This window comes from Macrotis lagotis, chromosome 4 (assembly GCF_037893015.1).
Source record: "Macrotis lagotis isolate mMagLag1 chromosome 4, bilby.v1.9.chrom.fasta, whole genome shotgun sequence".
NCBI lineage: Eukaryota > Metazoa > Chordata > Mammalia > Peramelemorphia > Peramelidae > Macrotis > Macrotis lagotis.
The window spans coordinates 50,577,281-50,604,221 of NC_133661.1; the positions used below are offsets into that span (position 1 = coordinate 50,577,281).

Below are 26,941 nucleotides of genomic sequence, written 5' to 3' on the forward strand. Positions count from 1 at the left end.
CCAGATTTCTTTCTTGAATTTTTAGTTAGACTGGTTCACAACTCTAGCATTTGTTTTCTTCCTTTTTTGTCATCTTAGTCAATCTGATAGATGTAAGGTGGCATCTCCGAGTTGTTTTAATTTGAATTTCTCTGATTCTTAGTGATTTAGAATATTTTTTCTATGATTTTTGTTAGCTTTGATTTCTTTCTGTTAAAGCTGCCAATTCATATTCTTTGACCATTAATCAATTGAGGAATGACTCTTATTCTTGTAAATTTGACATGGTTCCCTGTATCTCAGAAGTGAAAGCTTTATCAGAGAAACTTGTAAAGATTTCATATCCTGCCCAGTTTCTTTTTTTTTTTTTTAAATTTTAGCTGCATTTTCTCTCTCTCTCTCTCTCTACTTTGATCACTTTTCATTTTATTTTTGGTTTGAGTTTCTCCCTTTGGTGGGCCTGGATATTGATGGAACTAAGGGTAGGGAATGAGTGAACTCTACTTATTTCTACAATGCCAGCTAGCAAGGAAGCAAGTGATGGTTGCAGACGTGGGGCAGCTGGGGCTGACTCTATCCTCAAGTAGGTTGATTTAGAACTAAGAATAGTTTTGTTATTTTTGCCAGGGAGCTCCTGAACCCCCAGGCTAGCTGCTTTTTAACCTTCTGGCCAGCCAGTTTTCATTTGTTTTTATCCTCTGAACTGCTTGTAAACCTCCCTGAGAATTGCTTCCATCTGGGGGTATTAGAGTATGATTTTGTAAAAGAACTGTTTGTTTAAGCCTTCTGGCTCTGATTCATCCATTGTGCGATGCAGGATAGCAGGCCCCAACATTTCTCAAATCCCACACTCATCCTTTCTCTTTGACTTTTCTCTTTGTCTTTCTTTGTCTTCCAGACTTCTTGTGTCTCTGAGTTCCTCAATGTTTTTTTCACTGTCTCATACACATTAATAAATGCTTTTGTCCTATAGTTCCCAAGTTTGGATATCATCTTATTTCCTGGTACTTGGCCCCTTATACCCTCCCTCCTCCTCCCTAGGATTCAGTACCAATTCCTGATACCCCCTCATCTCTGATACTCTCCCCCTGGTTTTCAGTCCATATCCTTAGCACTTACCACCATCTCTGACACTGATTTCTCCATCCCTGTCCAGCCCCATTCCTAATATCCAGATTCTTCACCTCTAATATAACTGTCCTTCATGGTCCCATCTCATGGGGCAGCTAGGTGGTGTAGTGGACAGAGCACCAGCCCTGGAGTCAGGAGGTCCTGAGTTCAAATGTTGCCTCAGACACTTGATACTTTCTAGCTGTGAAATGTTGGACAAGTTACTTAACCCTGGACCATCTAAAGCTGTCCTGATCCATTTCTGGTCATTGAACCCAGATGATGGTGACTTAGGATAGCATTCCCCTGATTATTTAATTTATTTTATTTTTAGGTTTTTGCAAGGCAAACAGGGTTAAGTGGCTTGCCCAAGGCCACACAGCTAGGTAATTATTAAGTGTCTGAGACTGGATTTGAACCCAGGTACTCCTGACTCCAGGGCCAATGCTTTATCCACTACACCACCTAGCTGCTGATTAAATTTAATTCACATGCATGTCATGGTACCACTTTCCTGATGTCATAGTCCTCTTCTCCATGGTCACCAGCCCTGCCACTATTATTAGATTTTTCTTTCCAATGCATCTATCTATCTATGTTTATAGTATTATAAATTTGGTAGTTCTTGTAGGTTGCTCACTTGCTCTCCAAATGGCCAAATAGTCCTACCAATAGCAGTGTTTCTGTCTTCTTAGCATTCTGCCAATGAGATTTAGGATTATTTCCCTTCTTTGATTTAAACTGTATTTTGAACACCAATTATGAAAGTCAAATAAACTTGAAAGAGAAGAAATTTAATGTCTCATAACCTCCTATATCATTGTGCATAATAAAATCAAACAGATGACCATAAATAAACAAGAAGTACATTTTTCATATTTATTTCCATCTACCTCCAAACTTCATTCATCTTATGCTTTTTTTTTCCTTAGTAGATAGTTGTAGTCAAGATGTGGGAATGATTCTGGTGGTGTTGATCTTTTTTTTTTCGTCACTAAACGTAGGTCTTTCTATATTTCCTTATATTTACATTTCTTATTCTAATGCCATCCCATTATTGTACTACATTATTATATGTAATTTGTCAATATATTATTCAGTCATTGGGCATGTAGGGGAAATCTCAACTTCTCAATTCCATTCTTATCTGTTTCAGCTCTTCCTCTGTCCCTCCTTCCTCCCTCTCTCCAATTTGGCCAAAGTCTGAATTGGTTGTGTTTTTTTTTTTTTAATCACAATTAAAGTGAACAGATATTTTTGTTTATCCATGAATAACTTTGCATCAATGTGTTCTTTTCTTTTTAAATTATATTTTCAGGGTAAAGTTCTAGTAAGGGAACTACTGAGCTAATAGGTATGACTATTTTTTTTGCAACTCTTACTGAATATTACCGAGCTGCTTCCCCAAATTTGAGTGAATCTATGGTCCTACTAACAGCAGTGTAGTAGAGTTCCTAGCTCCCTACAGTTCTGTCGTTAAGATTATTTTCCCTTTTACTTCTACTGTTCAGATGGTTGGGGATAATTAGATTCTCTCTGCGATCTGGGAACTAATTACTCAGTCATTAGTAGTAAGTTTCTTGGGCCCTGATGTAGGACATAGTACCTTCAACAAAGTAGGCATTTCATCCTGTTGCCCATACTCTTTCTGATGACTCTACTGCCAAGATGTTGGTCCCTTGTTGGAGGCTCCTCCTATAATTCCTGACTGCTAGTAGTGGTTGTGAGTGGTGATTTTTCTTCTAGCTTGCAGCTGGTCTACCCAGTGAATCAGAATCATCTTTTTTTTGCAGAGTTCTAGTCTTGTCTCCAGAGTTTTCCTCCTGTGGCAGAAATCCCAATTCTTCCCATGGGCTATCAGCCATAAAACAGTTTGTCCATTAGTAGGGCCTACAGTTGGCCTTCTTGCTCAAACACCAGGTTCTGGAATCCTGAGCTACTTTTCTCTTCTGGTTAGGAACAGATGCCGATGAAACAACTTCATTACTTAACAACTGGTATTTTTAAAGAGTTTTGGACAGCATTATTAAGACAGCCCAAGGCTGCCGGTAATCTTTACTTGTTTCCAGATCAACCTAAGATGGAAATTATGCTTCTTAAGGAGCTCCATGAAGGAAAAAAAAAGGGAAAGATCTCAGCACTGGACACTTTCCTCTAATAAATGTTTGTTAACTTATTGACTAACCCAGTCAAAATGAAAAAAAAAGGGCAGTTTCCACAAATTAAACAATATATCATAAAAAATGTTCACAAAATGTCCTAGGAGAAGGATTCCTAGGACTTTCCCCCCCTAGTGCTTTAAGCCAAAAAGACCCATTGTTTATTAGGGGAGATTTTCTGGGATATGTTGCCTGGCTACTGATTACCATATAATCATACATCCTTGCATAAGTATGTATGATTAACTTAACTTGGTTAAGCTAATTTTTTTTTTTTTTTTTTTTTTTTTTTTTTTTTTTTTAGGATTTTGCTAGGCAATGGGGATAAGTGGCTTGCCCAAGGCCACACAGCTAAGTCATTAAGTGTCTGAGGTCACCTTTGAACTCAGGTACTCCTGGCTCTAGGGCTGGTGCTCTATCCACTGTGCCACCTAGCTGCCCCTAAACTAATTTTTAGTATGAATTTCTTTTACATATACCCCCACAAAGGGGAACCTACTATTGTGACAGAAAGTCCACTCCTTGCTCAGATAACTCTTAACTGGTAGATCATTTTTTTTTTTCATTATGCAGAGCCTAACTGTGCCTTATCTGCTTCTATTCTCCACTCTTGATTCTGCCCTCTGGGACTCAAGAAGAACAAGCCTAGTTCATCTTTCTTCCAAAAAATAGTTCTTCAAATACATGAAGATAGTTATTATGCTATTGGAATGCTATGGTCTTTGGGCCCTTCACCACCTTGTAGACTGGACCTACTTTGTCATTACCTTTGTAAATTTTACTTTTCAGAAATGGATATCACACTTCTGTAGTTGTTTGGGGCAGTTTGATGGGATATTGCCTCTTCCCTCCTGGACACTGCTTGTCTTAAAGATTTAAATTCATATGAGCTTTTTTGATGCCAGGTCATTCTGTTAGACTCATGTTAAAAGCACCTGGTATATTAGCATGTCAAACTTTTGTCCTTGGCTGCTCTCGTTCTATTTCCAATCCACTGGAGTAAACATGGAAAACAAGTTATTCTTCATGCCTTAGTCTGAACTGTAGTTACACACTTACATCAGTAGTCCTACTCTGCATTCATCCTTTTGCTTGAATGTCCCTCTTAATCTTTGAAAAATTAACATGTCTTGGAATTATGGCATTTAAGAGTATTCAAAAGAAGAAATGTAAACTATCAATGTTGATACTTAAAAAAACTGCAAATCACTAATAGCAAAATTTCACATCACACCCCCCAAATATAGCTGGAGCTATATCAGGGAAGGGCCAGTGTTATTCCTCATCCTCAGATGACTTGCTATGTTGCCCTGAGAGACTTTCTTTATCCCTGTAGATCTTGCTTTTCTAAATCTTTTAAAAATGTGGAGGGACCAAGTAACTTCCAACCAATTCCTTCATCTCTTGGGACCTCTAGGGGAGACTTTTCCAAATCCTCCTCCCCTTAACTGGTACTTATTTTGTATATAGTTATACATATGAACAGTTAACATTTATATAACTTTCAAGACTTGTGAAAGTGTAAATTCTACACTTAAAAAATTTTATGTAACAAATATATTTAAATATAACATATTTAATACTTATAAAAATTTAAATAAAAATACCTTATTATTTTAAATAGTATATATTTATTTAATATATATGCATATAACAAAACTTTTAAGGCTTGCAAAACTTTAAATTTTATATTTTTAAAATTTATATAATTTAAATATATATTTAGATAACATTTCATGTAACAAATTTTTATATAATTTTTAGGGCTTGCAAATCTTTAAATTTTATATTAAAATTTTGAATAACTGAGATTATATATTTATATAACATTTCTTTGAACTTAAAATTTTATGTAACTTTTAAGATTTGTAAAATATTAAATTTTATATTATATTAAATTTTATATTTTATGTTAAATTTTAAAAAATTCTATATAACTTTATTATATATTTGTATAACATTTTATGTTATTTAAAATTTAATATAACCTTTAAGACTTGCAAAGTACTTTATATAGGTTATTTCCTTTGACTCTCATAAATACTCTATGAAATAGGTCCTGTTATTCTCTTTAAGGTGAGGAAACTAAGACCAAAAGAGGTTTAAAGTTCTTGCCCAGGGTCAAACAGCTAGTAGGTGTCTGGGGTGGGATTAGAATTCAAGGCTTTCTGACTCTCACTATTCACTCTTGGTGGCAAGGAATCTCATTTGTGCTTTTGTGTCCTCATTTCCTAATGCAGTGCCTGGACTGTTTGAAGGGCTTAATGAAATACTATTTGGCCTTACTTTCCCCATAGGAAAAATGAGAGGATTGTCAGAGGCACTGAAGGGTGTTCAGAAGAAGAAATGTGAACTATCAATGTTGATACTTAAAAAAACTGCAAATCACTAATAGTAAAGTTTTATATCACACCTACAAAATTGATAAAGATGATAAAGACTGTGGGAAGTCAGATCCTACTGATTGAATTGTGAATTGGTTTAATCACTGGAGAAAAATCTGTAATTATATCATAAAAATTATTAAACTAAAAAAATAAAAAAATTATTAAACTGTTCATAAACTTTGATTCAGCAATTACTTCCTGCTCCCTTGCCTTCCCCACTACTACTGAGCATATACTCAATAACAGAAAAGAGGGCCTCCAAACTAAATTGTCACAGAAGTTCTTTTTGTAACTACAAAAAGCTAGAAGCAAAGTGAATGTCCATTAATGAGGATGATGTGTATGAACAAAGTGCTGTATATTCCTGTAATGGCATCTATTGGCAAATAGGCTTCAGTGGTCTGTAAGTTCAATTTGAGTCAGCATTGTGAGATGGCAGCTAAAATCCTACTGTAATCTTGGTATATATTAAGAGTGGCTTAGCCTCCAGAAATAAGAAGGTGAGAATCTTGCTGTAATCCGGAGATCACATTTCAAGTATTGTTTTCAGTTTTGGATATGACAACAAAAGAAGACATTGATAAGCTGGAGGGTACAGAGGGTAGGCAATCAGGATGACGAAAAGGTTGGCATCCATGGGCTAAAAGAAGTTGTTTAAGGAATCGGGGATATTTAGCAGGGATCAGAGAAGACTCAGGGTGCATCATGATAAAACTTTTAAGTTGATTGAATCTATTGATACCTTAGCAATTAGATGCACATTTGTTGGATTTTTTGTAGCATGGATTCTTTTTCAAATATGGGTTGGTCTAGATGACTGTTAATGTTTCTTTCCAATTTTGTGATCTTGTGATTCTGAAAAAAAGCCAAGAATGGAGAATTCAGAGACATGGGAAGACCTTATACGAATCATTGCAGAGAGAAGTAAAGAGAACCACGAGAGCAGCTTAATATAATGATTGAAAGACTAGGGGCGGCTAGGTGGCGTAGTGGATAAAGCACTGGCCCTGGAGTCTGGAGTACCTGGGTTCAAATCCAGTCTCAGACACTTAATAATGACCTAGCTGTGTGGCCTTGGGCAAGCCACTTAACCCAGTTTGCTTTGCAAAAACCTAAAAAAAAAAAAAGAGTATCAGTTAAAAGGACACCTAAACAAGTCTACTATGGCTAACAGTAATGATGCCTCTTGGCTTCAAGACAGATAACGAAACAATCCCCCCCCCCCCATTAAAGAGGTGGTAAATTCCACAATGAACCATTGATCACCCTTTTAGTTGATGTTGCTATATCAGTGGACTTTGCTTGACTGTTTTTTCCTTTATTCTAAGGAAGGATTCCATGGAATTGATAAAATTGGGAAGCGATTGTGATACTGAAAATACAGTGCATCAATCAATCAACAAAATGATGAAATAGGAGTTGGTATAGCATGTCTTAAGGTCTTTTTTAAGATCAAGATCCTTTAAATCTATATTTTCCATCCCTCCTTTTAGAGGAGCTCTGTGAAGGACAGCCAGCTAACATATTTAAAGTTTTTGGTGATTCTTTTAAAGAAAGGATTACATAAATAAAGGAGGTATATCAGACATTTGTCTATTGATAGCCACCTGCCTGTGAGAGAACCATTCTGGTTTCTGTTTTATTTTTGTTTTTTAATTCAAATGAAAGCCAGAGCCCCCAAAGTCAGAAAAGTTAGCATTTTGGAGGATTAAAGAAAGAGCTACACCTCTTGTGCAGGAGCTTGGGTGCTCTGCCCTGCTGTGAGGGAAGTTGATTCGGCTCTAGAAGTTGTTGAGAAACCTGTTTCCCTGGGTCTGGTAAAGATACTCTTTAGGCTAATAGGGTAGTAATTATCAAGTTTGTTTACTGAGGCCTCACGTTACCTTGGACCTCCTAGTTATACTCTACCTGAACAATCAGGGGCATTTGAGAAAAGGGGGGAGATCTGCAAAGATAGACCCCCCCCCAAGACAAGGTTAGAGCTGCAGGTACCCTGAAGCTTCCCTTCCCCATCCCCATCAATACACACAACATCCCAACTAAATGTCCTACAGAGACACCCTGGGAAAAACCTAGATCAGTGAGCCTCTCTGAACTTGGGAACCAGGAAAGGCCATTTGGCTCAGCTTTATGTTGTTCTTGTTCAGGCCTTTCAGTCTTGTCTGACTCTTTGTAGCAGTGCTATTGCTATTTCCTTCTCCAGCTCATTTGGCAGGTGAGGAAACAGGCAAACAGGATTAAGTGACTTGCTCAGGGTCATACAGTTAAGTGTGAGGTTGAATTTGAACTCAGAAGATTCATCTTCCTGATTCCAGCTATTCTCTTCTTCACCTAGATGCTTTATAATTCTATTCAAAATAAATTCAATTTAGCCAAGCATTTTGTTTCTGGCTGCAGCCATCAAGAACACATTTTTCTCCTGTTAGGCAATCCCTCTGCCCCAAATAATATTTTAATCCATTAGTTATTAGTCATGTATTTATGAAGACAAAAATGAAAAAAGTCCTTTTCCTCCAAAAAAAGGTTTATAATCATGTTGCTAAGAAGGTACCATGTATAGAAACTGGTTTTTGCAAAATAAAAATGAAGGATTTTTTTGGAGCAGGGTAGGGAAAGTAGCAGGTAGGATCAAGAAAAAGTTCGTGTAAAGAACAGCTCTCAAACTGCCTTGAAGGATAGAAGGGATTTTCTGGCAGAGGTAAGGAGGACCTGAATTCTATGCAGGGGTGCTCTGAAGAACTAAGACAGGAGAGAGAATATCATCTGTAAAAATTGGTATTATTCAGGTCCAGTTTGACTGGACCATAGAGTCTGGAGAGGTGGAGAAGGTATAAAAAATCTGGAAAAGTGAGTGAAGGCCTATTTGTGAAGGGCCTTAATGTCAAATAAAGACTTTATACTTTATCCTAGACTATGAGGAAATCACTGGAGTTGACATAGTAGAACAAAAATGTATTAAAAAGTTAAGCTCGGGGCTGCTAGGTGGCGTAGTGGATAAAGCACCGGCTTTGGAGTCAGAAGTAGCTGGGTTCAAATCTGGTCTCAGACACTTAATAATGACCTAGCTGTGTGGCCTTGGGCAAGCCACTTAACCCCATTTGCATTGCAAAAATATAAAAAAAAAAGGAAATAAAAAAAAGTTAAGGTCTACAGAATTTGGAGTCATTGTACACAGTAAGAACAATATTCTAATCAGCTGTGGAAGTTGGCTACTCTGATCAATGCAATGATCCATGACAATTCCAAAGGACTCCTGATGAAAAATGTGATCCACCTCCAATGAACTCTGAATGCAGATAGAAGCAGATCTTCTTTCATTTTATTTTTCTTGTTTTTTTCCCTTACAACATGACCAATGTGGATCATGGGGTATCTTATTTCTAGCCTTCTCAATGGGTAGGGAAAGAGCTAGAAGGAGGAATGGGAGGGTGAGGCTAGAAAATTCTGAGCCAAAAATTGAGATTTAAAAAATTAACAGAAAAAGAAAAATTAAGCTCTGTCCATAACAGAGTAGAATGGAAATTCTTCTAGTGTAGTATCTGGGCTATTGTTTTGTCTTTGTATTCTTAGTACATAGTGGGGCTAGGCTCAGTACATGACGAACACAATAGGCTAGGTTGGATAGGTTCCATTAAGATAACTTGGCTATAGAATGGAACAGAAAGGACCTCTGGGGCTTCCATTTAATGTATTCCTGGCCATCATAGCCTTTGAAAGGAAAAAGAAATAAGTTCTCCAATAAAACTGCCGGCTGATATATATCTGTATCTAAATATCTATATAGATATAGATATGGACATAGCTAGAGCTATATACTATATGTATAGATACATATAGGTTTAGATAGCTAAATATATTGATATAGCTATCAATATATCTATCATCTGTCTATTCTATCTATCTATCCATCCATCCATCCATCTATCTATTAAATTTGTGCTTAGTGTTGTGGTACCTGAAAGAAAAATTCCAAATCATAGTCAAGAATCAATGGACCTTTAAAAATTGAAATGTAATAGAGATGTTGAAAAGGGAGGGGGGTGGAGAGAGAGAGAGAGAGAGAGAGAGAGAGAGAAGACAGAGATGATAGAGATGGAGACAGATGAGAGAGACAGAGACACAGATAGAGACAGAGGGGGCAGACAGACAGAGACAGAGTTGGAGAGAGGTGGAGAGAAGAGAGATGGGGTGGGGGGAGAGAGAGGGGGAGAGAGAGAGAGAGAGAGAGAGAGAGAGAGAGAGAGAGAGAACGCTCAATCTAAATTCATTAGATTTACTCTAATTTACTCTAAGATGACTCTTATGAGAATAAAATAAGCAATAAAAATCAAATGAAATGCCTTTTCTATTCTGATGGACTATTCTAACAAGATATAGGAATTACACAGGTGTACAGAGAAACAAACTCACCATTAAGGAACACTTGCTTTAAAAAATACATATGTTCTTGGGCAAGTCACTTAACCCCATTGCCTTGCAAAAACCTAAAAAAAGAAAATACATATGCTGTTAAACATGACAACATGTATAAGCTTTATCAGATTACTTGTTGTCATTGGGAGTGGGGAGGGAAGGAAGGCAGAAAAATATGGTACTCAAAAGCTTATAAAGAGATGAATGTTGAAAACATCGAATGTAATTGAAAAAATAAAATAATATTTAAAGTTGTATATGATCTATGATAGAGGCAATTAACTGAAGCTAACCAGACATCTACAGAAACAGACTAGAAGTGATCGATGCTACAGTTACAATTAACTAGAGCAAAGAAATATTTATGGGGAAAGAATAAAAGGTACAGGTTGTTTCTTCACATATTCATTATTACCTTGTACTCCCTCAGCAAACTACAAACATCCAGTAATTGCTTAAAGTCAAAATGGAGTTCTTTAGATTCAGAGTGAAACTCCATTTAAGTGACTTCATAAGTAAGGGAGTCCAGCTTATCCTTTCAATTCAAGCTTTTATTGAATATGTGTTATATGTTATATATTGGGCTGCAAAGACAAAATAAAACAACTCCTGATTCAAGGTACTTATATTTTATTGAGAGGAAGCATATCAGAAAATAGAAAATCTATACAAAGTAATTTCCAGGGGGAAGGTTGAGGAAGGCGTTGTCCAAGGCAGATTACTCTTAGTAGGAGATAGTTTCCAGAGGGCTAAGTTCTAGTTTCTGCTTTGGCTGTGGGCCTTTGAAGGGTTGAGTAGGAATGTCAGTGAGATGGGCCTGACATTGGTAGAAATGAGGTCATAGAGTATGGTTGGGGAAGGCAGTTTTAGACCAGGCAGCCAGTAAAACAGTCAGGGACAAGGATTTCCCTTCACAAATACTGTAATTTTTCATAGAGATCTGCCCATCTGAATTGAAATAATCAGCAGTTAGATTCTTGATACTTATTAGCTGTGTAACCTTGGGCAAGTCACTTAACCCTGATTGCCTCGCCTCCAGGGCCACCTCCAGTTGTCCTGATTCACATCTGGCTACTGGACCCAGATGGCCCAGTGAAAAAGAAAAAAGTGAGGTTGGTGACTTAGCACAGCCCCCCCCAACTCAAATCCAGTCCACTCGCTTGTATCATCTCCCTGATGTCACAGTCTTCTTCAAGAATGAAAGACAAACATCATCATCATCATCATCAGTTAGCAATGGGATCCAAGAAACTCAGCTTTTTGTTTTGAAAAGCCTCAGGTCTTGGAAGAGATCTTCTTCCCCCAAGACAACAACAACAACAAGAACACACACACACACACACACACACACACACACACACACACACACACACACACACACACACACACACACACACACACACACACATACACACACACATACACACACACACATACACACAGACACACAGACACACAGACACACACACACACACACACACACACATACACACAGACACACACACAGATCAAAAAACCCTCCAAAAAATTCCTAGAGTCAGCCTGGGGCCCAGGAAAATAAGACAAGACAGTGATACTGGAGTTCAGGCTAGGTGTGGTCCCATGCCTGTTCCTGGTGTCCTAGCAACAACTCCTTGGAAAAACCCACAGGACTGCAGGAGACTAAAGGCAGTTTGAACAAAAAAGGTTTTGGATTCAGCCGAAAGGGTGGGAAGAGAAACATTTAAAAGGCACCAATCAACTTGCTTGGACAGACCAAATCCTGGTAGGTGTTTCCTGGATAAGAAGGTAAGAGGAGTTGGTCTGGGTTCCGTCAATCACAGAACTCATGGATTGGGGATTTAAATAAAAACTAGCCTGGAGATGGAAAGCTCTTAAATTTAAGGCTTGGGTCTTTGGGGTCTCACTTGAACTGCCAGGTGAATGTGGTCTTTCTTCCCTCCTCTGTGAGTCAGTTTTTGATGACTGACCTGGCTTTGATGTCTCCTGGGACTTCCTTTCCCTTCAGCTGTTTTTGTTTATTATTGAGAAGCTGTCTCTCTCTCTCTCTCTCTCTCTCTCTTGTTCTTTTGATGTCTGCTGGTGGACCTTTTGAAGCCCAGGAGGAACACGGGGACTTCCTTTGGAAATTAACTCAGTTCCCTTAGGATCTGGTCACCATTGTTTGTGTTTGAAGCAATGAGTGTTGTTGCTCATCCTCTTAGCTCCTCTGAGAATCCTCTGCCAACCCATAAGAATCCTGTGAAGCTTTTGGCTCCTCTTTCTAGTGGGACAGCCTTCTGTACCTGTTTCCTCCAGCCCTTAGCCCTTACCATCTCCATCTCAAGAATATCCTCTCCAACTCCCTCAGGGACCAGTAGCATTGCCATCTTTCTTGGTTGTATATTCTACTTCTTACATGCTTCCTGGCTCCCCTAGGGAACAGGAACTTTCTCACCAATTTGTATTTTGTGCAATGGTCCCCCTAGGGATTCATCCTGTGTGGCAACCAGCTACCAGAACCGAATCACAACTGGGAGAGCCTCAGCAAGGCCCTCAGATCCCCGGGCTCCAACCTTAGAGGATCCTCCTCAACCTCCAGGTGAGCTAACACAATCTTCTCCATCTTTCTGCTGTGTGTCTGTGTGTTGAGGATGGAATGGGAAGCTTTTCCTTTTTTTTTTCCCGTATTTTCTATACTGGGTTAGATACCCAAGGAGTCCTCCTTGGTTGGGTTGTTTGAATGGGTTGAATGGTTTTTTCACTGTGGTGAAAAAATCCTTGGGAAAGGCTATATTTCTTGTTTACTGTCCCTTATTACTAAGATAGCAAGAGAGCATTAGAATTTGCCTGAGGGCAAACAACCCCTGCTATGACTGGCTGCCTCATCTGAGAGCCTCACAGGTGGAGCCCTGATATGGTGGGGCAGAGACCTGGGTTCAAATTTTCACTTTGCTATCTAGGTGACCTTGAGCAAAAGTCTTCTGGGCTTTGGTTTTCTTCTCTGAAAATTGGAGTGGCTAAACTAGGTACTTATGGTCCCTTTCAGCTCTTAAAAAAATTTACACTAGAATTTTAAAAAAAAGAATAGTATTTTTTATTTCCAATTACATATAAAGATAGCTTTCAATATTCATTTTTATTTTTCTCTCTCTCTTTCTTCCCTCCCCCTTCCCCAAGACAATGAATAATCTGATATAGGTTATACATATATAATCATGTTAAACATATCTCCATTTTGGTCATGTTGTGAAAGAAGAATCAGAACAAACAAGAAAAACCACTAGAAAGAAAAACAAAAAACCCCACAAATTGAAAAGTGAAAACAGTATGTTTTGATCTGCATTCAGACTTCATAGTTCTTTCTTTGGATATGGGGTATTTTCCATGTCTTTTGGAATTGTCTTGGATCATTGTATTGTTCTGAAGAGCCAAATCTGTCATAGTTGGTCATCACACAAGTTGTCATTACTAAAAATCTATACTAGGATTAAAAAAAAAAAGAAAAGAAAAGATAACCCAGAGGAGAATGTTCCATTTTCTTGACTTCATATCTACAATCCCTGGCCCATAGTGAGGGGTTTAAAAATATTTGTTGAATTGAACCCCACAGACTTTTGTGTAGCTTGTACAAGCCTGGTGATTGTGCTTTTTCAGACTAATTTTTGAAAATCCCTTGAGAGAGAATGAGGGAGAACAACTACTGGATGGGGGCAGTGGGAAAAGGTATAAAGATGGAACTTCTATTCTTAGCTCTTCTACTTAGGATATAGTTACAGGGAAGTTACTTCTGTAACTCAGGATTTCCACCTGGGGAGAACTGATTGACGAGGAGCCTATTTCAACTAGACGACTCTTAGATCTTACATTTTGCCTATGGCATCTCTCCTATGGTAACTTTTTTTTTTAGATTTTTTTTTCAAGGCAATGGGGTTAAATGGCTTGCCCAAGGCCACACAACTAGGTCATTATTAAGTGTCTGAGGCCAGATTTAAACTCAGGGACTCCTTATTCCAAGGTTGGTGCTCTATCCACTGCGCCACCTAGCCATCCCCTATGGTAACTTTTAAAAGAGATCATTGTTTCTTACTAAATTTGGCACACTGGTAAATATTAAAACAAACAAAGGAAAAAGAACCACACCAGAACAGAGATTTCAGTAAGAACCTTCTAACTAGGGAAAGTCCCCATCCCAAAGCAGGTGCTCTGTCATATCAAGTCTTAGGATTTCTGGGGCAGAGAGGTTAAGTGACTTGTTCTGGACCACAAAGGCAAGAATTCTTCAAAGGAGGAACTGGAATAGAATAACCTGAGATATCTGCTGTCAGTCTGTTGTCTTTATTTTAACAAGCACAAACTGGGTGCTGGGGATACCAAGTCAAAAACAAAACATGTCTAGTCCTCAAGGAGTAATTCTACTGGGGAGAGACACAATGCATACAGCTAAGTAAATACAGAGTAATTGCAGGGGGAAATGATTTTGACTGGGGTGGTTAGGTAAGGTGTAGAAGGTAACTAGGGAGGTAGGGATCTCAAGAGGTAGGGGTGAAGAAGAATACCCTAGTTAGGGAGAGGATTAGTTTGTTAAAAGTACAAAAATGGGGGCGGCTAGGTGGCGCAGTGGATAGAGAACCGGCCCTGGAGTCAGGAGTCCCTGAGTTCAAATCCGACCTCAGACACTTAATAATAATTACCTAGCTGTGTGGTCTTGGGCAAGCCACTTAACCCCATTTGCCTTGCAAAAAAACCTAAAAAACAAACAAACAAAAAAAAAGTACAAAAAATGGATGATGGAATCCCAAAGATAGGAAACAACAACAAAATGGCAGCCGAAATAAAGTTTTGCAATTTCTGTCCTAAAACCTACTGATATGGGTCTCTTTTCTCATTGACAGAGATAATGACCCTACCCTATGGTAGGAGCCAGAAAGTTTTCAAGGGTCTTTACCTTCTGTAATTGTCTTTAGGACCAAAGATTTAAAGTTGGAAAGGACCTTAGGGAACATCTAGGACAAGCTTTTCATTTTACAGATGAGGAAACTGAGAACCAGAGTGACTTAAAATAACACAGGCTGTAACTTGTCAAGCCAAGATTTTAACCCAGGTCTGCCCACTTCAAATTCAACTCTCTTTCTGCTATATGTTTTTCTAGTATTGACTTTGTTCCAGGATTTGCAAGGCTAGTAGAGTATCCTTTCGGGTTAGGCAGGAGATAGTTTACTTCCTACTCTCCCAGATGGCTTTTCTATCCTTTTATCCCCTTCTCTTGATATCTGCCAATCAATTTACAGACATTTTTTAGGTGGCTATTATATGCTGGGGAGCCAGGAATGAAACAAAGACAGAAATGCAAACTTGGGGTCTTTAAGGTAGACTACGTATAACATAGACACATTAGAATACACAATAAATTAGTAGATACACAATAAATACAAAGTTCTTTAGAGGAGGTCATAGAATTGGGGTGGTTCACCTGGTTTGTGTCCTGGATTCCTTTGACAGTCTGATGAACTTTATGGTATAAAACACCCGAGATTATGAAGAAAACCAAATGCTAATTCAAAATTGAGATTTATTTTTGGTCTGTCCCAGGTCATGCATAGTGCTTTAGACTATGGGGTTGAGGATCAGGAAAGGTATCAGATGAGCGTATAGTTTGAGCTGAGCTTTGCAGTCTATTATGGATTTGCAGAGGCCTAGGTGAGGAGTGCAGAAGAAATGTCTTTGCTGTTGATGTGGTTGTTGTTTCATGTCCTACTCATCAATGACTCCTCTTGGCAAAGAGTGGTTTGACTCTTCTACTTCAGCTCATTTTACAGATGAGGAAACCGAGGCAAACATGCTGAAGTGACTTGCCCAGGGTCACCCAGCTAGTAAGTGTCTGAGATCAGATTTGAACTCAAGAAGAGGAATCCTCCAAGTTTCAAACCCTAGTGTTTGGGGCTGAGGGCACTATGCCAAATCATCAAGGAATTAAAAAAGGACAAATGGTTATCTGTTTTGATCAAAGGAATAAGAGGGATTGCAGGAATCTTGAGGAAGGTTCACCTTGTCTTCATAGAGTTTATAATCCAGGGTGTTGCTACTTGTTAATTCTGGGATTTGGGAACAAGAAAGGACTTGCAGAATACCAGCAGGGCAACTCTTGACCTCCTTCTCACTGACAGAATTGGGAACAATGCCCTTTGGTTGTGACAGAAGTGTGAGATTATCTCTAGGTGTAGCCAGATGAGGCCATATAAAATTTAGTGATCTGCTATAGCACCTTCAGCCCCAGGGACTGGGAACATAGATGATAACCAGATGGGTGTGTAGGACACCTGGGATAATACCTAATTTAGCTAAGGAAGATCTGAAATGAAATCTCAGTGGTCTGAGGTAAAGGGAGAGAGATAGTAAAGAATAGCTACACAAACAATCATCTTAAATTAAATTAATGCTCCATAACCTAAAACATCTTTACAGAGGAATTCAATTATTTTCTCTGGGTATTGTTACTTAAACACAGCTCAACAAACATTTTTTAATATGTGAGGCTCTATCCATGGTGCTAGGGATTCTAACCCCAAAGTGAAAAATTGGTCCCTACCCTTAAGTAGCGTATAGTCAGTTTGAGGAATATAAAGAAAAGCAAAGTGATTTCAGGAGGAATTTGTATTGAGAGAATTGGGGAATTGAGAGGATTGGGGAAGGATTCATATAGAAGTCATATGAGCTGAACCTTGAAGGAAGCTAGGAATTCTGAGAAGTAGGCAGGAGGAAGGAGCTCATTCCAGGTATGAGGGACAACCCTAAACAGAGGCTTGAAGTGGGAGGAGGAATGCTAAATTGAAGTGAACAGCAACTGGACCAATTTGATTAGAATGTGGAGCTCACTAAGGAGTATGTAACATTCCTGGAACCAGACTATGAAGGACTGCACAAGTCATGCCAAGGAATTTGCATCTTATCCTTGAAGAAGGAGGGAGACACTGAAGATTCTTGAGGCAACGGGGGCAGACATGTGTTTTTGATTTGGCAACTGTGTGGAGGCTGTTTTAAAGAGGTGAGAGCCAGGAGGAAGAGAGGTCAATTAGGAAGGTATAGCTATTGTCAGAATGAGAATCAATGATGAAATAAACCACAGAGGAGGTCAGATGAAGGACCAGATAAAAGAGTTATGGAGACAAAGGCTACAAGACTTGGTAAGTGATGGGATGTAGGAGAGAGGCAAGACCTGGGGATGATTCTGAGGTTTAGGATTTGTTTGATTGGAAGGATGTGTGCTTGTGATGTTTTTTTTTTTTTTGCAAGGCAATGGGGTTACGTGACTTTCCTAAGGTCACACAGCTAGGTCATTATTACATGTCTGAGAATGGATTTGAAGGTCATCCTGATTTGACCGGTGCTCTATCCAGGGCACCACCTAGCCACTCCTATATTTATGACTTTAAAAAAATGTATTTCCTTGGGAGCTCTATAACAAAAAAACATTTACTTAAAACATCTACTTTTGGGGCAGCTAGGTGGTGCCGTGGATAGAGCACCTGCCCTGGAGTCAGGAGTACCTGAGTTCAAATCCAGCCTGAAACACTTAATAATGACCTAGCTGTGTGGCCTTGGGCAAGCCACGTAACCCCATTTGCCTTGCAAAAACCTAAAAAAACAAAAAAAATCTACTTTTATTTCCTTAAACATATACAATATATAGGTATGACCGTATCTTCTAATGTAACATTTCTTCTGAATGATTAGAATAGTGTTTTGTTTTTTACTCAAAGTGTATGTATGAGGCTGGGAGGGGTATATCAGGAAACTGTTTATAACAGATTTATAACATAGATAATCATAGATTTAAAGCTGGAAGGGACCCTAGAGGCTGGTCAACCCCCAGGTATTTATCAAATATTTCCTATTTGCCAGACATTAGAGTCAAGGACCTACAATAAAACATGAACAAGCGAACACATTTTCAACTTTCTAGGCACTTGGATTCTGTGATTTCCTTTCTCTGGTCCTTAGTTTCCTCTTCTGTCCAGTGGTTGGACTGGATGGTGTGTCAGGCTACACTAGACGGGACCTTTCTTTTTTGAGGTTGTGGTGGTAAATGTTTAACAACCGGCTTTATGAAAATCTCAGGCCACACAACATTATTAAGAGTTCTCCATGGATTTCTTAGGTCTAGCCAACCAACAAACAATAAACCAGCCTTTCTCTCACTACCTGGCAGGTCTTATCATTATTTCCGTAGAAGACCTGCAGGTGGGTGAGGGTGTTTGTGGGTTTTTTAATGGGGCAGGGGGTTCAATGACTTGCTCAAGATCACACAGTTAGCATCAAGAGCGCAGGTCCTCTGCCGTGTCAGCTAGCTGCCCCCGGCTGGGTTGCTAAGAGAGAAGTCGAGCATCCCCCCCCCCGGGGGTCGGGAACTTGGCTTTGAATGCCACCTGCCTTGCGATTCCTCCGCTTGGCCACCAGATGGCGGAGCGCGCGCTTCCTCGCTTCTGGCCGCCCGGGCCGCCGTCCGCGTAGCCTCGGAGCATGCGCGGCGCTGACAGCCCCGGGCCGGAGCGAGAAGCCCGGGCTGGGCGGGGCCGCGGAGCCGCTTCCGGGCCGGGCGCGGGCGCGAGCGGCGGCGGCGGGAGGGGGAGGGGCCGCAGGCGGAGGGGGCGGGGCTGCCGCGCTTCAATCTCGGCGGCGGCGGCGGGGCAGCGGCCAGGGTCCGGCTCGGCTCGGCTCGGCTCGGCTCGGCTCGGCTCGGCTCGGCTCGGCTCGGCTCGGCTCGGCTCGGCTCGGCTCGGCTCGGCTCGGCTCGGCTCGGCTCGGCTCGGCTCGGCTCGGCTCGGCTCGGCTCGGCTCGGCTCGGCTCGGCTCGGGAGGAAGGAGGGCAGCCGCTGCCAGGTGAGGCGAGGGCGGAGGGAGGGAGCGGGCAGAGGAGAGCCTGCTTCTGGGGCCCCGGGTTTTGGGGAGTCCTCCCGCAGGTCGGAGGTCCCGCCTCTGAGGGGTCCGGGTCCTGCTTCGGGGGTCTCTCTGAGGGGTCGGGTCACTTTGGTTTGAGGGTCCCTCCGGGAGGATGGAGGTCCCGGCTCCGAGGGGTCGGGGGCTCTTTAGTTTTGAGGGTCTCTCCGATAGGGGTTCAGAGGTCCTTCTGAGTTCGAGAGACGCTCTGGGAGGTGGGAGACCCCAGACCTGAGAGGTTGGGGGCCTCCCCTCTGGAGGCTCTGGGTCATTCTGCTTTGGGAGTCTCTCCAGGGGGTCGGTCGGAGGTCCTAGGTTGGGTTCCTCAGGTTTGGGGGTTCCTCCGAGGAGGGCCCCCAGAAGGCTCGAGGGTCCTTGGGTCGGGGATCCCACCAAAGTCAAAGCCTTTTGTGAATGGGGTCCCTCTGAGTGCTTTCGGGGGGATTGGGGGCAGCTGCGGGGGGTCTCTCCCAGGGCTCCTGGAAGGACCGGGGTCGCCCCTGGTTTCTCCGGGCGTGCCGGGCGGGGTGCACTGAGCTCCCGGGCCGCGGGGTGTGGGGGTGTCGGAGCCGGATCTGATCCGGGCGTAGATCGGGGCACAGTAAAGGTGGGGTTCGCTGGGGAGTCGCATTGTGGGGTCCCCCCAGCGCGAGGCCGGGCCGAGCTGGACTGGGGGCCGGGCCTGGGCTGGGCAGGGTGGGCGGGGTCTGTGGGAGGGGCCTGGGGGAGCCGCCTCCTGATTTGCTCAGCCCGAGCCTGGGGGCGGGGCCTCGCCGGCCCGGCCCTGAAACCTGAGCTTTCAAAGGAGGAAGCGAAATCTGTGTTAATTGCCCGGGCCGAGCGGCCGCGATCCGCAGCCTCGCAGCCCAGCCCCGGATTCCTGCCGCTAACGCTTTATTTCTAAACAGCCAGAAGGTGCTGAAGGAAGAGCACAAGAGCAGGAGCATGTTCGACTGGGACCCGAGGAAGCTGGTGAGTCTTTTTCCAGATGCACTTTCTCTGGGCACTACCGGGAGGGCAGCCGTGCAGATGGACCAGAACCCAAGGGTACAGATATTATCTCTGGTGGCTTTTATCAGGGATCGGGGAGCACCGGAGATCTCCAGTCCTTATGCCTCAGGTCTCAGCTAGAGAACGGAGGGCCATGAGGAGAGAGACACACACGGATGGAGCTTCAGATGAATTTTGTCTTTGTCCCCGGCTGAGGTGTGGGAAGTTTTAGTTGCCTGGATGGTTTTGGTTTTGTGGAATAGTTTTCTTCTTTACTGCCTCTTTGACTTTTGTTTACTGATTCCTTTTTTTTACTTCACTGGCTTCTTGGAATTGATTGTCATCGCTGGGAAATGGGCAGGATCTAGTCCTGAAATTGTCCTTCTGTGCAAAACAAGTAACCAGATGAAGGCAAAGTGGTAATCAAATCTGGATTGTAGTTGGGGAATATGGGTGATTTTAGTCTGCTGTGATTCATGGGAAGGGCTGGCTGGCCTCTTCACAGACCCTGTTTAAGACTTTGGGCACTAATGATGACTGTAGTGAAATTTTGAGTATTTTCAGCAAGTCTTGGCAGTATTCAGAACCCTTCCTGAAATTCATGTGTGTGTGTATATTATATATATATATATATGTATGCACCTAAAATATATATGTATATGCACCTAAACGTATCTGTATGTATATATAGAGAGTTTTGTACACAAGTTTTCACATACTTATACACACAGATGTATATAGACATATCTGTTTTTTTATTTGTTTTTTTTAAAAGTATAAGTTGTAGAAATGTCTTTTTCCTTTTCTGTGGCTAAACATCTTGAAAAGATCTGGTTGAACACTGTCTCCCCCCCCTCCCCACCTCTCCTTTCAATAAGTTCCTTTAGATAAGATATAGCTGAGTACCACATACATGAATGGCCTTATTACTTCACAGATTCTTAGGTTCTGTTTCATAGACTCAGCAGTATTCTCGATTTTTGGAATACTGATTTTTTTTTTTAGAAGAACTGTCAGCCAAAGTTAGTTTGAAAAATGACAGGTGATTGCCCTCTATATCTGCAGCTCTGTATCAGTTTTGAGGGTGGAACTGTTTGACCAGACGTCCAGGATTCACTTAGATCTACTTAAGACACAGCAGGATTGCTCCATGAGGAAATTTCACTGGAAAGAATAAGGGTCTTTTTCTTGAATTCTTGTTATGGTAGAGGATCTATAACTGATATCAAGGGCAGCATGTTTTTGGTTGGCCCAGCTATCAGGACTTGGGGCTTGGTTCATTTTGAGAGTTTGGTGACAGGTGTGTGTGTGTGTGAGATATAAGTGGTCTGAGAGGTCTTCATGGTGGTGAAAGCCAATCTGTGTATTGGAAATATGACCTTTAGCCTCAGTAACTTAGAATTTGTAGCAGTAGTAAAAGGGTCTGTTAAATGTATGAGAAGTACAGATAAAATCCTGTGAGCTCCTGGGAGGAGGCAAAACCTCCCTGGAGGGGGAAGAGGTTTCCTGAACAGGTTGGGGCAATTGCGGGGACCTTCAAGGATGGAGAAGATTTTGAGGGGTTGTGATACACCTGTCCTTAGAGTTAGGCCCAGAGAAGGGAATCTGGCAAACATCTAGTTTTACTGCAATGGAACATTGGTCTAGAAAAGTAGTTTGGAGTCCAATTGTCAAAGTCCTTGAATTCTGGGCTAATGTTTTCTACTTTATATGGGTAGGAACACAGAGTCATATGAAGGATTTTTGAGCACAATTTTAAGATCTGAATTGAAAGAGTTACTGACTATTGAGTCTGGAAACTTGTCTCTGACCCCATCTGTCTGACCTAGGTCAGGTCTCTTACTTTTCTCCTTGGCAGCAGATTCCTTATTGATAAAATGAGCCTTGGGTGAGATGACCTCTGAGGTCCCTTCCATCTCTTGATCTGAGGCTGTCTATTAAGTGCTGTGTAGACATCATGAGGACTTCATTAGGTGACATCTGATAGGGCTCAGAGGCATGGATGAACAGGGAAATCTTACTGTTCTCCTGTATGCCCACCTGGTAGGCCAAGTTACCTCTGATCAGCACTGCCCATTAGGAAAATCAGGTGGGATTTGGAGAATAGTAGGAGTTGGGGGATATTCTAGGTGAGGTGAGGAGTTAACAGGATTGCAGTAGAATGACACAGTATTTTTGTAAGTGTTTTCTATGGAAATTTGTTTTACTTGGATACACATAATTGTTATAAGAGTTTTTTTCTTTTTTTTTTTCCAGTGGTGGGGAGAAGTGGAAGGGAGAGAAAATAAAATCCTTGGTGGAAAATGAATGTTCTTAAAAAATAAGATATTGGGGTGGCTAGGTGGCACAGTGGATAAAGCACCGGCCTTGGAGTCAGGAGTACCTGGGTTCAAATCCGGTCTCAGACACTTAATAATTACCTAGCTGTGTGGCCTTGGGCAAGCCACTTAACCCCATTTGCCTTGCAAAAACCTAAAAAAAAAAATAAGATATTACATTAGCTTGTAACTCTTGTTTCTCTCACTTAGAACATATGGCTTTATTCTTGTATCTGTTTTTTCCACAAACACCTATGTCTTATCTCTCCCACTAGACCATTAGTCCTTGGAGGGCAGGAAGTGTGTTTTATGCCTCTTCCAAGCTCCCAATGCACTTGGCACATGCTAGAATCAGAATGAGGACTCTTGATGCCACAGAAGATCACTGGAAGGGTGTGGTAGTGGGAGTGTGGAGGAGAGAAATGAAGGAGATGGAACCAGTCCTAGGGTCTTCCTATGAATCTCAATGAAGGTTACAGGTGTCATCTTTCTAGCCTCCTCCCTGCAGGCTGGCAGCCATCCTCTCCACTCTTTCACACTGAGGACCAGAAGTTTGACGCCACATAGATGGTTGGCAGGCTCTTTCAGCTTTTAAAGAGAAAGGGGCTTCATTAATATATTCATTCATGTAGATGTCTCTCTTTCCAACCATTGACCAGATGAGGCCATCAGTTGAATCAGGATCTACTGATTGGGACTGTAGAGGAAAGGCTGCCTTAAACCAGGGTAGTGATTCTTCATGGGGGGGGGGGTCCTTGAAGTCAAAATTGTTTTTAAAATAGTACAAAGAGGTTATTTGCCTATTTAAATATTTCCACATTTTTCCACTGTATATTTTGTGAGACCAAATTTTCTTTAAGCAAAATGCCATATAATAATAACTAGCACTTGGTGCAGTGGCTAGAGTGCTGTCTGGAGACTGAAAGACCTGAGTTAAAATCCAATCTTAGACACTCGCTAGCTGTGTGGATGTAAGCAAGTCACTTAATCCCTGTGTATTTTAGCTTCCTCATCTGTGAAATGAACTGGAGAAAGACATCAAACCACTTTGGTGTCTTTGCCAATTGGTGTCACAACCGACAAGACTGAAAAACAAAATATAAGGTTTCATGAATATTGTCCCATCTTACCCTCATGACAACCCTGTGAGGTAGGGGCTATACAGATGAGTAAACTGAGGCAGATAGAAGTCAAGTCACTTGCCCAGGATAACACAGCTAGTAAATGTCAGAGCAGATTTTGAATCTGGATATCCCTGACTTCAGATCGAATTCAAAAGCAGATATGAGAATCCAGCTGACATTCATTAAACCAGACATCATAGAGATTTGCAAAAATGTGTAAACCAGTGACACTGTTTCATTCATTTTTTTTGTTTTGGAAATATAGCTATATTTCATAATATTATTTTCTGATAATGTGTAGTGGGTTAAAAGTTTATCAGTTTTAATTTTTAATACAGAAATATTGATATAACTAGGATTGTGCTGGGAGCAAGTTCTGACTTGAAAGCTACAAATCAGGTCTTTAGTTATCATTTTGCTGATTGTCTAGACTTAAGAAGATAGAAAAAATGATAATAATGCAAACATAAGTAAAAGATGTATGCATACATTCTTTTCCCCCTCAGAGAGCCCAGACCTTAACCCTTTAGTAGGGTACACCCTTATATTGCTTATAAACATGCTTATAAATTATAGACTCAGTAGGAGATTGCAGAAGCTCAGGGACTGAAGTTCTCACCAGACGGGGGACCTGGGGACCATAGTAAGCTAATGATAATAATAGCATCATCAATAGCTGGTGTTTATGTAATGCTTTAAACTTTGCAGAGTACTTTATGTTGGAGGCTCACTGTACCCCTGCATGGACCCATAGAAACAAAATAAGAAGAGTGTGAACAGGCCTTGAAATTAGAAAGTTTGAGAACGGTCAGATTTGAACTCAAGATTCTCAATATTTCCTTGGGAAAGTTATTTCTCTGAAGTCTTGGATCATGAAGTGGAAGAGATGGTGCTTATTGATTTGGAGGTAGGGAACAGACCAGAGGACCACAGAAGCCCTCCAACTGGGATCAGTGCCTTTCGCTACTGGAAATGATCTCAGATTTCAGAGAAAGTGCTTCTCCTCTCTCTCTCTGATCCACAGATCAGACCTGGACTTTTGTGACTGACTAGTCATGTGGGATGTAGATGGGAAAAATTCAGTTGTTTCTAGAATTGAAATTTATATAGCTAGCCAAATAGAAGGTGTAAAAATATGGGTGAATTCTGATCATTTTCTTCCAGAACCTCCATAACAATAATTTTGCCATTTTAATGCAATGTGGGGCTGGAAGTGGGGAGGGAGGCTGTGAGGTAGATCTGAGTCAAAATTAGTATGCAGGAATCTAAATGGAATAGAGGATATGAGTAATTATTTTTCAGTTCTGGTAATATTCTGCATTGGAAATAACCTAAGATTTGTCCCAAATTACCCAAGTAGTAAATAAGAGAACTAAAATTTTATCTGAGATTCTCAGACTCCAAGTCCAGAGCTTGAACCCCACTGTAAGAGTTTCCTGGGCTCATCAGACAAAGGCCTACTGTTAGAATTTTATATTGCCTAGACATTAGATCTTTTTGACTTGAGTTTCTTATTTAGGAGATAGTTCATTGTTGGGCTTTCTTCAGAAGAATCATTTCTTGAGAAACTGGATGCTTTTCCTGTCCCAGAAACATTACTGTACAGGCTTCTGGAGCTTGATTTCAGGGCTCAAAGTCTTGTTTCTAAAGACTGAGTTTGGTTGATTTTTTTCTTTTGGATTTCCCTCTTTCCCAGGTCCTCTCCAGAGAAGGTAAGCCATGGTCCAAATAGTAGAGCAAGGAGTGGTGAGTGGCAGCTAGTCTGAGATGTGGGTTTAGGTTCTGTGCCTTGGGGACACTAGGAGTGTCCCTCTCAGTAGAGGGCTTCCTCAAAAGGCCGGTGAACCCTTTGTTGGGTATGTTGTAATGTGGATTTATATTCAGACACAAGTTGAGCCAGCTGGCCCCTGCAGCCCCTTTGTGAATACTGAGTTTTTGAGGGTCAGTCCATGTCAGCTTTCTGCTTCTTTTGACTGGGGAACTGGGGGGTGGAGCAGTAAATTCCTTCCCAAGCCTTCTGAAGAGTAACTCTCCATTCCCCTTTAGCTTCTCAGCTTGGTTTTTGACTCCATAGAACATCATCCCTCTTCCCTCTTTATTCTTCCTTTCCGTGGGCCTCCCCCATTAGACTGCAAGCTTCTTGAGGGTAGAGGTTTTTCTTTTCTTCTTTGTATCTCCTGTGCTTAATTAGCAGTGTGTGGTACATAGTAGATAATTCATAAAAGTTTGTTGGATTGTATTGAATATATAGACACTGAAAAAACAGTATTATTTCTATTGCTTAAGATCTGGCTTCTTTTTGCATGAGACTTATTTAAGATGGTGGCAAGGGTCCCCCAGAAGGTAGAAATTCTTACTAGTCAGTATTTTAATGTATGTTCTAGATAGATAACTGCACTTGATATCATCATCTCAATCTGATGGGAACATCAAAAAGGAAATAAATAGTCATTTTCCTAGAGGTTTTGATAATGAATGGAAATAATATATTCCCAAAATAAATTATATATAAATAATATATTGAACAATGGTGTATTCCCAAAACAAAGCATATTTGACTTTGTACTATGCTGGGAATTTTGGTAGCATTTGCTTTCCTAATTGTGTTTTTTTTTTTAGCCTGATGTTTTATATATATTGTTTGTATTCCCTTAGAATGTACTAATTGAAAGGGAGCAAGTCAGGTTGGAATTAAACATTTGCCTCAGGGAGTTCATTTTCATGTATAAGTCCAGATGCCAAAGTATGTAAACATATAAATTGGAGCTCTAGCAATATACATGAAATTAGGGTGGAAAAAAATCATAAAATGTTATGGCAGTATAGCAGAATAATTGGGAGAGAAGAGGATGGAGATGAGGATAGTTTATTGGGATTAGCTTAGTAAATATTTATTAAATCTCCTTCTCTGTCTAAGGTACTGTGCTGGACCCATGGCTACATCTATGCTCTATGGGAGCTCATCTTGTGTTTAGGGTATAGGACATTGATCTTCAGAAAAGTGATTGGACTGGGGACTAGTGAGGTTGGAAAGGCTGAAAGAAGGAGGCTTTCTTTGAGGACAATAGGAGAGAGATATGATTGGAAGAAAGGGAGATGGTTCTTTTGGATAAAAAGATCCTGAGGTCATAGATTTAATGTTGTGAGAGGCTATCTAGTCCAACTTTGTTTTATACAGGAAGAAACTGATTCTCCCAGAAGTGAAATGACTTGCCTAGGATCCCAAGCTGGATTTGAACTTCATGTTCAGTGCTCTGTCCACTAGGGTAGACTACATTAAGGGTAGGCCCACAATTTGCTGAGAGTTCTTGCTTTGGGTATGGAAAGGGGAGCCTCGTAGGCCTACAACATCATAGCAATTTGAAGGTCCTCAGATTTACTTCTTTTCTACTTCTTACCCATGTAGAAATCTTGAACATAGCCACTCTTTGAATACTTCCAATGATGGGAAGTTACTACACAGATGATCCTGTCCCATCACTAGATTAGACCATATGTCCTATTGTTAATTAGTTGAGGTTTCTATCAATCATATTTTTTTAAGC

General features: G+C 40.9%; 1 protein-coding gene across 2 annotated transcripts in view; it reads left to right on the top strand.

Annotated features, from left to right (window-relative positions):
• Positions 1-11,732: 11,732 nt before the first annotated feature.
• Positions 11,733-26,941, top strand: part of SGPL1 (sphingosine-1-phosphate lyase 1) — an 87,450-nt gene continuing 72,241 nt past the window's right edge. Inside the window, exons 1-3 of one of the 2 annotated variants that reach the window (XM_074232765.1) lie at positions 11,733-11,813; positions 12,517-12,629; positions 19,873-19,936. In XM_074232765.1, coding sequence (XP_074088866.1) covers positions 19,910-19,936 — 27 coding nt within the window. In that variant the 5' untranslated portion in view covers positions 11,733-11,813; positions 12,517-12,629; positions 19,873-19,909. Of the gene's footprint in view, positions 11,814-12,516; positions 12,630-18,840; positions 18,908-19,872; positions 19,937-26,941 lie in introns of those variants that run through there. The other variant, XM_074232764.1, reaches the window with a different exon arrangement.